Source organism: Anabas testudineus, chromosome 17, assembly GCF_900324465.2.
Source record: "Anabas testudineus chromosome 17, fAnaTes1.2, whole genome shotgun sequence".
In the NCBI taxonomy this organism is placed as follows: Eukaryota; Metazoa; Chordata; class Actinopteri; order Anabantiformes; family Anabantidae; genus Anabas; species Anabas testudineus.
In genome coordinates this window covers 4,309,106-4,321,018 of record NC_046626.1, presented here as the reverse complement: position 1 = coordinate 4,321,018, position 11,913 = coordinate 4,309,106, and the positions used below count along the sequence as shown (strand labels likewise).

General features: G+C 40.9%; 1 protein-coding gene across 1 annotated transcript; it reads right to left on the bottom strand.

Annotated features, from left to right (window-relative positions):
- Positions 1 to 567: 567 nt before the first annotated feature.
- Positions 568 to 6,876, bottom strand: ankrd33bb (ankyrin repeat domain 33Bb). Its single transcript, XM_026374740.1, has 5 exons — positions 6,382 to 6,876; positions 4,229 to 4,358; positions 1,695 to 1,835; positions 1,332 to 1,495; positions 568 to 1,221 (listed from the first exon to the last, which is right to left on the bottom strand). The coding sequence occupies exons 1-5, from the start codon at positions 6,874 to 6,876 to the stop codon at positions 568 to 570; spliced, it is 1,584 nt and encodes a 527-aa protein (XP_026230525.1).
- Between the last annotated feature and the right edge of the window lie 5,037 nt (positions 6,877 to 11,913).

Sequence of the window (11,913 nt, the reverse complement as noted above, 5' to 3'; positions counted from 1 at the left end):
ATCACCAATCAGCCAATAGCGGGGGCAGCTGTGGCTCTGTTGGTAGGGCAGATGTCCATGATTCCTTCTTCCTCCTGGCCACATGTCCACATGTCCTTGAACAAGATACCGAAACACTGCAGTAGTGCAGCTGACCGAACAACAAGGTCCTCATGGGGTTCAATAAAAGGGTGTCAACATTTTAAAAAGCATAAACTAGCAGCAGTGTACCCAAGTAGTACGAGCACCTCTGTTGTCCACTGAATTCGTCTTGCATTTCAACTCCCAACCTTGAAGAGTGTTGTCTGTCAGCCTTCTAGCATGAACGTCAGCACAAGTTCTGTGTTGTTTGTGTGTGTTTTTCCCCACAGCTTCCGTACCTCTCGCATTACATCACAAATTGTGCTTCGCGAATGTACGTGAATTCACGTAGAAACAAGGCAACAAATCCAGCAACATTGCCCACCTCGGCAAACAGAGATGAAAATTCATGTACTGCAACATACTGAGAGCCATGTGAGGGTTTCCCGACGAGCCACAGCTCTGGTAAAGACGCAGCAAGTCCTCCTTTCTTCTAGTCCTTTTCCCTCAACTCCTTCTCAGTGGGAACAGTCTGTGCCTCTCCTCCTCGTGTCTCCTCTCTATTCTCTTCATCTTGTAATCCCACTTGGGTATTTGGAGCTGGTTGTGGTCATTGGTCCACATAGGTTTTTCTGGTATAAAGCTCGGAGCTGGAGCTCTGCAGAGCCTTACTTTGGGCACCACGATTCCTGGCCTCACACTGCTTCTCCTCAGCATATTGAGCGGCAGGAGACTGGCTCGTCTCATGGCCACTGAAGATGCCGCAGCCATGTCACTAAGCAGCTGGGGCTGGAGGCTGGCCCTTCGATCCCTCACCTTGGGTATGAGGAGGACCCGCGAGTTCTGGAAAAATCTCTTGTAGTTGTTCAGTCTGTCCGGGCCCAGACGCTTCAGCTCGGCCACCCGTTGCCTTCTCAGAATCTCCTGCACGGCTTGGCGCCGCTTTCCGATGCATGGTGGGCTGCCCGGGCACACTGTGTGGCAAGCAGTGGCAATGAAGGGGCTGGAGATGCTGGTGGTGGCCCGAACCATGTGGTCAAGAACACCATCATCTACAGGGTTAATCCTATTGCTCATGTAAAACCTATAGGGGCAGCAGGACAGAACTTTGATCAGACGTCTCCAGCAGGACTTGGGGTTTTGGGCCTGGTCAACGAGCTCCTGCACAAGAATATCAAATGTTATTGTTTGAACAAGTAATTGTAAGGAAAAAAAGAACAAGGAGATGAAAAGCAATTAATAATAAGACTAATAATGAAAAGTGGAGTAACCTGCAACATGGGCCACTCCAGGGAGAAGGAGTCGCAGAACTGCTCAGCACAGGGCTTCGACATCAGCCGATACATCAAGTTGGCTGTCTCGTATCGACCAGTGAACAGAGCCCACTCCCTGGGCGTCATACGGCGGCCGTTGTCCCGCGCCTGAATATCACCCCCTGGAAACATAAAGATTAATAGAGACAATCAAGGTACGAGGTGTCACTAAAATATGATGCAGCATGTCAGTTTTATATACAGTAAAATCACAAATTAGCCACAAAGGATAATATTACTGTAAGAAAATGTTTTCTGGAATACACATTTCTGTTTGCTTGTAACTGTGGTCTGTAAAAATGTGTCCTGAGTTGTACGAACCAGCCATCATGAGAGTCCTGACACACTCAGCCCGGCCCTGCATGGCGGCTTTCATCAGAGCTGTGAACCCGTGACAGTTCCTCCGCTCAATGTCCAGCCCAGGGAAGTAGTTCAGTAGATAGTTGGAGATGATCGCATGACCTGTAGAGCACAGGGAAGCAAGGTCATGTCTCATGCAAGCGGAGGTGGCAAAGCTTCTTCTAACATACTGTACGTCTCCTTTTTAAAAAACAAACTTCTTTACTTTATACTTCTAGGTGCAGTTAGTATCTGTTTGTAACTTTGTGGTACAGGTAAATTATGTAGGCTGTCAATAAGAAAGAAGCACCCAGACTTTCAAAGAAAGACTGCAAGTATTTTGGTTTTTATATACACTGTGTCCCCTTTTCTGTCCTTTGTGTTTAAAGTGTTTTATTTATTATTATTATTATGGATGATTATTAATATGTTATGGTTCTAATTAATACACATACATTGCAGTATAAGTTAAAGGCAATGAATGCAGAGCAATGGGAATTTACATAATGTCTGGAACTGTGAGTCTTATTCTGCCTGAAATCTATGCACGTCTGCAGTTTGGATTCCGATCTTAGATTTTGTCAGCCTTCTTTGGGGACTGGATAAATAACTGCACCTTCAGGGTTTTACCCTTCAGCACAGCCTCTTACACGTTCACTAAATTTACTCCAACTTAAGCCAAATAAAACCTCAATTCTATTGAACTGAACAAAATGCAGCCTTTTGGCATGCAACAGGAAACCACAAATTGTGAGGGTGCTGGAACCTGACCCGAGTGTACTCATTTCCCAGCCTACGTCTAGACATTTTCTATCTTTGCTGAAAGGTTTCAGGGAAAGTTTTTCTTCTCATGCCGTTGAGCATTCTGCTGCAGTCATGTGGACTCTCAGTCTTGGTCACTTTTTCCCCTGAGGTGTTGCAGAGTGCTTTGTTATGAAAGGTGATCAATACGTCTTTTAATGAAGCAGAAAATGAAGAGTAGTCTGCAGCAATTCATCACAGGCCGCAGCGAGCCATTCATCATCGTTAGCAGAACAGAGGCCAGGGCACTATGGCTGATACATGTGGCTGCATCAATATGAAATTACTTACATACTTTCTAATGCCAACAGATAACAGAGATTCTTGCAAAATGACGCACCAGACCTTAAAAAACGCTCCAAGCCTAAATTTCAACCACTTTAGAAACTCAATTCTCTGCAAAATAAAAAAATAAAAAACTTTTACCAGAGATGTATAAAAAAAGATGCATGGAATTCACAAAATCTATAAAAGATATTTTTCATTTTAATCAGTTCAGTTAATTCCGTCCTGGATTTTAATGCACAAGAAGTAACAATGAAAATTCTCTACCTTGTGGTAAATGAAGAAGAAAGACAGGAAATATTCTTTCCACCATCTTTTCAAAATCTTTTTTATAGATCCAGATTAAACCGACCCTGTGATAGACCCAGCCTCTCACCTAGTGCTAGTTCAGATTGGTTCTAGCACCCTCACATCCCTTACCATGACATGAGGTTAGGATGATGGATAGATGGATCAGCATACTTTTGTCGACAAGGTAGAAAGACAGAGATGACATATGCATGAGTAACAATTTGTGTTTTTGTTATTAACTCTGCATGATGAGGCTCACCTTTGTTCGGTACAGGTTCAAACTTACAAACTTAAACTTTAATCTAACGTAAACCTACTAATGGAGAGAACCATGAAACAAGAATTAACCATAGTCTCCCATTGTCATCATTTTGTGACTCACCTAAGAGTGAACAAACAGAAAACCTGCTGAGGTACAGTATCTTACTTGTTTTTTTTTAGTTTTGAGATAAATAAGTGACATATTTTTGTCACCCTGACGTGATAAAATGTAGTGGAACAGTAGATTGTGAAGTTAAATTCAGCACTGCCCATGACAACCTTGGCAAACTCAAAGTCCGGCATTGGTTTTTTCCAGCTGCAGCAGAATCACTCTGAAAACAGTAGCAGCAAACCCAGGACACTGCTCAAATTTGGACATATGGAAATACTCAGAAGTCTTTCTTCTTCCTCCAGACACATTTTGGGGACTTCAAGGACCTGTTTTTAAGCCCCAAAAGGGGCATAGTATAGGCACTTAATATAAAAACCGTTACCGTACGTTAACCGTACAACACATACCTACATTAGTAGCTCTGGACATGCTAGAAGCTAGATTTAGTTACGTTCAGACAGAGCCGTGGTAACATTTTAGACTGGTGTTGTACATCTCTGAGTCCTGGCATGTCAACTATTAGTATTGTGCTGTGTACAACTGTTTCTCTAGGATCATCCGATGCCTTCATTATCTTATTTTGTGTCCTTTTACTTGTTTGTGAAATGCTTGTTAAATACTTTTGAAACTGCAGCATTCATTGAAAGTTGCTTTTGTGTTGAACTATTTTAATTGTTTGTTGCAAACAGCTGAAAGTTGAATAATTTTGAGTCCAACTACACCACATATGTTAGAGTTCAATTTAAATGTGCACAGTTGGTTGTACCTGCTTGTGCTGCGGTGATTAGGGCAGTGTTGCCCTCGTTATCCTGCCAGTTGACGTCCAGGTACGGGCACTGAGAGAGTGCGATGACCACATCCACGTAGCCATGGTAACACGCCACAATGAGACCAGACTAAAACACAAAAACAAGGATGGTTGAGTTTGTTAGTCTCTTTTGTCTGTGACTGTTTTTTTCTCAGCAAAATGGTCTCTCAGGGCTGCAGTAAAGCCACAATTCCCCATATTAGGAAATCATTGCAGTGATCCACATAAAAAGACCTGCCTGCCTAGAAGCAAAGTAAAAGGCACACAGATTGTGACTCTAATAGACAATTAAGTTAGGCCAAACAATGGTTTCCAGCTGGAGTGGTCACTGGCCAAGCACTATTAAAACTGACTAATTTGCTCATTTGCTCATATTTAATAAGGCAACAGCTGTTAATTCAGACTTAGTGGTTTGAATCAGCGATAGAATCAGATGTCAACACAAAATCAGAGGAAGTTAAAAGTCAATAAAGGGAACAGGGGTGGTGTTTTTTTCAAACTTTGGGGGCAGATGACAAACCATATTGCCAGCTGATCATAACAAATTACCAACTGTTCCAGTAATCTGTATGCTAAATTTAACTAGCTTGTTGAGTGCCAGTAAAGACAAACCTCACATAGGAAAAACAGAACCATTGTCATTCGAGTATGTTTCACTCGTACAACTATGATAAAGAATGTAGTGAAAATAACTGTGCGTAGTATTGAGTTACAAACAAGGTATCACATAAACATCATTAAACCCGGTGAGGCAAATAGCAAAAGTGGTCAGACAGTTTAATCGCATTATCTAAACCTCTTATTTGGATTTACATAATCTATAAATGCATAATCGTTAATCTGACAAGTATGAGATAATGTTTATTGAAAACACACGTGATAGGAATCCGAGGGGTTCAACATTTGGATTTTGTTACCTTTGGACAAAGCCAGAAAATATTGACTCCATGTGGAAGATGCAGATAATCTTATTTAATAAGGGGAATTTTGAAACAAAACACACAGTATTGCAGTAATGTATACCTGGTAAGGTCACCTTGTTTCTAATATAACAACTATTAAACATGAAACCCACTTTGCTTTGCCACGGTCCAAATTGTATGGATTTGTTCAGTAATGAAAAGTTGCCCCACCGTTGCTGGTCCATCATCTACGTAAACAGAGGGTACCTGTTGGACGTGTTCCATCTAGTCAAAGCTGCTTTTGGCTCAGTGTCCCAGTAGCCAAAGTCTTGCTCATGTCCATGGCAGCATTTGCCATGTACTGTATGGCAACACACAGTAGTTTCCAGCTTACTCCAGAACAGCCCTTCTGTCTGTCTGTCTGTTCCACTTCTATAAGCATACAACACATGCATGCAGTGCTCCGGTCAGTGCCTCAGCAAGCCCTTTAAAAGCTGAGCCCTGATGGCAAGCTGCTTCTTGACACTGTCACTGTGCAGTTTACACTCCCCCATCTGTCACTAGAGGCTTAACCAACAGCTCTGAACTCTCCTTCAGGATTTGACCTTCATTGGCTCACTGGTTTTAGGAGCCAGCTTGACCACAAAACCTGATGTGACTGACGCTGAGAAAAACGGCTCAGTTCACCCAAGGGCAAATGGCATTTTCTGCTTCGATGTACACAAATGTTACATCTCAGAACACATCATAGCTATTGGAGTAGGAACCAATGTAGCCACCAATATACAAAATCATTATCATTTTAAATATGGTATTCTCAAGTGCTGCAACAGCTGCCTTCTTTTTAACCTGACAAGTATCATAGTCCCACTGTTTTGTGTATGAGCACTGGTAAGTGGCTTGCTAAAAATGTAGGACCCAATTAAAGGGATTCTTTATCAAACTAATGATGGACAAGATGGAACCTTGTGTCCTTTTACAGTGTATCTGTTCTTATACCACGATCACTAGCCAGTGATTTAAATAACCACACCAGCGCACGTTATAATCTGGCCACTTCACATTTATGCCTAGTTGATTCAGACTTATAAACACTACTTAGGTTTCCGATAGAAAGCATTAGGATTCTGGTTTCAGGTTAGTAGTGAAAACAAACCTGGTGCCTTAAAGCAAGTATGTCATTAAAATGCATTGAAGCCAGACACCTACTCTTTTGTTCCTATCCGTCTCCCTCACTTCCTCCTCCGTCACTCCTTGCCTGATCATGATCTTGACGATGATGGAGTTGTTGTTGCAGCAGGCCTTGAAGAAAGAGATAGGCTCAGGGCTGCTGGGGCTTGGCCAACGGCACATTGGAGAGATGTCAGAATTGTTTGGAGGATAAAAGGAATCTTCTGAAGTGATGCTCCACGTGTCTGAGTGATCTGGGAGGGCATCAAAGTCCAACTCCTCAAACTCCTGGTAGATATCATCCTCATCCTCCCAATAGTTACGTGTGTAATCAACTTCAAGTCCTCTATTATCATCCTCCATGGATACCTCACACTCAACACCATCTTCGTCAACCTTAGTGATGGACATGAGAGGTGTATCCATTGCCACGTTACTGGTTCTAAAGTCAGTCTTGCCATATCCAGCTCCCCCAGCCACTCCATTCTCTTGAACCTTTGAGCCTTCCCCTTGTTTCTCTGTTATTAATACCATTTAAACTCTCCCTCACACCCACACAGACCAAATTCTTGTGAGGGTACCAGAATAACTCTAGGAGGGCCTAGGGGTTATGTCCATAGGTTCACCACAATATGATGACTCATCATATCTGGCAGAAGACTCAACCCTGCCAGGCTCTGAACTGTTCTATATCTGTCAGGTTTCCAAAGAGACAAAGGTAAGCAGAGGTCACACAGAGATGACATAAGATCATTGCCAAGCACTTGTCATTTCCAAATAAATCTCTTAAGCTTGCCGTAGTTGCTACAGTCCATGAGAACTCCACAAGACAATATCATCAAGAAGGTTCTGATCACGTGCATGATCGAAGGCAGTCGCAGATGAATTGACCAAACGGAGTCCGAAAAAAATAAATATCACAAGTTTTCTTAATGAGTTTAGCAACAGGTAGCCTGACCATGGGCTCCAAACTGACAAAGCCACCACCAGTTTCCATGTGGGTTTGCACAAAGGCGTCAAAGGTATGGTCCGACAGGCTGTATAATCATGGCATCAGAACCCAGACAGACTTGTATTTCTGAATTCTGAGGTCTTGCTGAGAAGTTAAAGCTGAAGTTGTTGTCTGGAAAGTAGAGAAGCAGGCAGTCGTTTCAGTTGGAAACTGCCACCACTGACAGCATTGAGCAACTAATCCTGTGTCTCCCTGTGGAGGAACACTGAGCTTCCTTTGATGATGGCCGGCAAAGGGATGAGAGGCATTCTGTTGAACTGACGCATGATAATCCCTTTAGTTGCTCCTTCTCTAGCTGTTCTGTCGCGTTCCCCTCCCCAGTGACAAGAGAGTTTCAGTGTTTTCCACTGGAACACAAGAAAGTATAAAATTGAATGGTACAAGGCGCAGAGGGAATGTCTTAAATTTTGAGATTTTTCTCTCTTTCCAACTGTAATGTTTTACACAGGGACAATAAAAGAAAATAAGTAAGTGAACCAATGCTTTTGAACAAGAATAATAATAATAATAATAAAAAATATTAAATGCAGAATAAATTACTTAAAATATACAAATGTAGTGGCAGACCTAGAAAGTCTTGCCAGTGTTTGCGCCAACATTTACTTGCTACCTTTGTTCTAATATCCTTATCAGAGAATTAATAGCATTAGTGCAACAGGTTAAGACAACCATACACCCCCCCCCACAGGTTTCATTCTCTGCTGCACTGTGCACTGCCAGCTTAAATTGGATTTCAAGTCCATGTGACTTCATTTATGTACAGGTTACTGTGGAAGGACTAGAATCACAATAACCCAGGACAGAGTTCAGGTTCAAGTGTTTCGATCCTATTCCTATATTCACCATACTGAATATTGTCAACTTATAACTTTCAGCTTGTATTGTCCCCACAAGCAAGAGAGAGATTATTTCAGAATGGATGTTAACACAGTTTGGTCACCCCATCTAGTATTGTTTATTACAGAGCTATTTGCCTGCATGGTCATCAGACCTGGTGTCTGTGGGGCACTTCTCCTCAATTGATCAGACAGGATAAAATGAAGATCTACACACTACCCAAAGCCCTCAAATTATGTGATTCATATCTGGATTGGCTCTTATATGGCTAAATTCCTACTACTACTACTACTAATTCTACTATCCTATCGGATTGAACACAATTTGTTTCTTACAACACCAGATTAACATGTCCCAATGTTAAATATGGAGTACCACATGGCTCGGTTCTTGGCCCTCTCTTGTTTTCTCTACATTTCACCGATAGGCTAAATGATAAAAAAGTCTTGGAATTAGCTTCCACTGGTATGGGAATGACACCCAGCTCTACGTCCCTGTGAAGGCTGATGACCCTTCTGAGATTACTAATTTCGAATCCTGCTTGTCGACCCTAAAAAGCTGGATGTCATATAATTTTCGATTGCTTAATCGAGACAAAATTCTGGTCATCCCCCCTTGACAACGGCATAACTTGACAACAGTGTAATTTCTCAGAGCCTGACAGCCAAAAATCTTGGACTCATATTTGATGCTTACCTCTCTTTTGAACACATTAAATATATCACTAAGATTTCCTTCTTTCACATTCTATGTAGCATAGCTAAAATGTGGCCTTCTCTGTCCATGAGAGATGATAATTCCTGCCTTTGGGCAATGCAGACTTAATTATTGTATTATTGTCTGAATATTTTAGGTTGTCACTGGCTGGACGCACCAGGAAGGTGCTGGCATTCTGCCTGATTGGACCCTATCTGTTCCTTGATTTTGTCTACTATCCTATTGTCTCTCTATTGTCCCTTCACCCCAACTTTTATTTTCTTATTTTCTGAAGTGCCTTGAGAAAATTCAGTTATGATTTGGTGCTATATAAATAAACTTGAATTAAAACACATTGAATTGAATACATTCTGATTAATATGTTAACATTCAGAATCAAACATTCAGAAGCAGCAGGCAAAAAGTAAGTATTAGGAAGAAAAGAAAAAGGCTCTTGTTGCATGTCTGTGTAAGCACAGAATAGCTCTAATCTTTTGAATGTTGTCAACAACTGAATCCCTGTGAAATGATAAAGTTGCACCAAAGGATTTTACATTAAAAAACATTTAAACAATCTAAGGGGTTTAAATTTCAGTTGAAATACTATATATAAAATTTTCAGGAGTGGATTTCAAGTGGTGTTGTTGTTTTACACTAACGATGTGCAGTTGAACACTAAATTCTGATCCAACAACATAAACCTGCACTGGTTGCTTTTGTCCACTCAGGGGCAGCAGAAATAGGCTGGCACTGTCAACTTACTAACACTTATTAAGTTTACAGGGTGAAACTGTCAGCAAGCAACTGTTTACACATCCAGCACACACATAGCAACACTAACAGTAATTACTAACAGCATTGTTTTTGGTCACCATATTTTGAGTTCACTCTCTTTTTAGCTCTGTGTTTGCTCCCTACTAACCCCTGATGGTAATAAAAGACTCTTAAGCTGTTTTAATGCTCCATTATGTCCACCAGCTGATTACTAACTTTATCTAAGATGGAATTAAATAATGGGCAGGTAGCACACAGGCTGTCCCTATTGCTTGCTATGTCATGAAAGAGGTGGAAATGGACCACAAGGGTAAAGGTGGAGGCTGAAAAACCAAAACAACTAGCTGAAAGTGACAAGTGAAGGGAATGTGAAATTCGAAACATATAATCATCATTTTGTGTCTGAAGTTTTTTTCCACCTGACTTGAATTTTGTGAGTTTGTGTCTCATTATCTTGAATGATGTGACACACGCTCCTCTCTAGCTGTTAAATCCTGCTTTTTTGAAAACTCATTACACCATTTTGCGTAAAAGAAAGTCCCTTCACTGACACTTTAAAAAGGTAAATAATTATTTGCTAATTCTCTTTGATCTAAGTCTCAAATTCCTTGTGCAAAGTAGTAATCTGTGAAAACTTATAGAAAACACAGTGTAGATTGCACAGGTTTTTGCCTGAAGTTTGGTTTTACAATAGAGTAGAAAAAAGAAACCCAACTCTATGTGACAAAGCCCTAATCTCCTCAGAGCTCCTTAAGGAGGGACAAACCACACGCACTTACTTCATTATTGGAGTGCTACGAACAGGCAGCTTGATCCCATTGTGCTTGTGACAACTAAAGCACAGGTTGGAAAGATCTGATTTTGCTTGGCAGCAGAACTCTGGTTTCAGCTGCATATGCTCCTAATCTGTGCTTTGCTTATAAAACTGTTTGGACTGTGCTTTACCTGAAGGCTGAAAGGTAATTGGATTCAGCAGAAATAACATCCTGTTTCCTAGAGCTTCACTTTCCAGCACTAGTAGACATTATTCCATATAAGAGCTGAGCTGGTTTAACTGCCGGACACTGAATTCAAATGAAAGTTATGTGGCACTGATTTTCAACTGTGGCAAAATGATAATTATAAAGAATAGGCAATGGTTGTTAAACAATAATGCAGCTGTACTGTTTAGTGAAGAGATACACAGGATCATCAAAGCATTTTACTGAACAGAGCTAATTTATAGTATGGGATCCCCTCATGATCAAGTACTTCTGTTGAAAGGGTTGAAGAGGTCACTACAAATGTCTCAGAAAGAAACTGCAGTGCACTCACACAGGATGAAAGTAAAGGTGCCAGTATGATCAAAATTTAGATCTAGATCTAGAATCTCCTGAAAGACAATCATAGAATTGCATGAAGGCGCAGAGGTGTAGTAATACAACTGGCCTAAAAAGAGGATCACAAAGCAACACTGATCCATTTACTCCTAATATCATCTGAAAAGTCTGGAGGTGCCATAGTATCAGCGCTAGTGCAAATGCCCTATGGGCCCATAAACAGAGGCATCCAGAAAACCTCCAGACTTTGTTGATACCTATAGTCTGTGTGCCACTGGACCACTTTTGGCATCTTTTAATACAGAATCCAGTTGTCCTGAACAAATCCAAGCATCAGAGGAGGCGTGTTGTGAAGCTGTCCCAGCATTTGACCTGTACTTCTGTTAGTGTGTTACTGTATTTGTCTGAAAAAGAGACAACACTCACAAGAATTCATTACAACCATTTATTGTTTCAAATGACTGAACCAACAATTAATACAACTTAAAAGTTTATACCTTTATGTTACAGTACATGCCACTGCCTTTTTGCACATATAAAAATAGAAATCATTTGCTTCTAGAAATTGAAATTCAAGACCAAAATTTGAAGTGTCCAGCTCAGCTCAAGGAGATACTAAAAGGTCACTTTATAGCATCATATATATATATCTATATATATGTATATACACACAGCAGCACTACAGCTGTCAGCACTGAAGTTAATGTAAGTCACAATCCATATCAACAGAAAAGCAGTTTACATTTACCAAACTCCTAATGGAACACATCTAATACAAACGCAGTGTGAAGGAAGAAAAAAAGAAGACAGATGCTAAACTTAGATTCATTTTTTAAGTAAAATCTCATGTGCAGTCACCACAGTGAAATACTGACATCTCTCAGTACGAGTGGAGGGGAAAGAAAAACACACACACACAAAAAACTCTTCGAT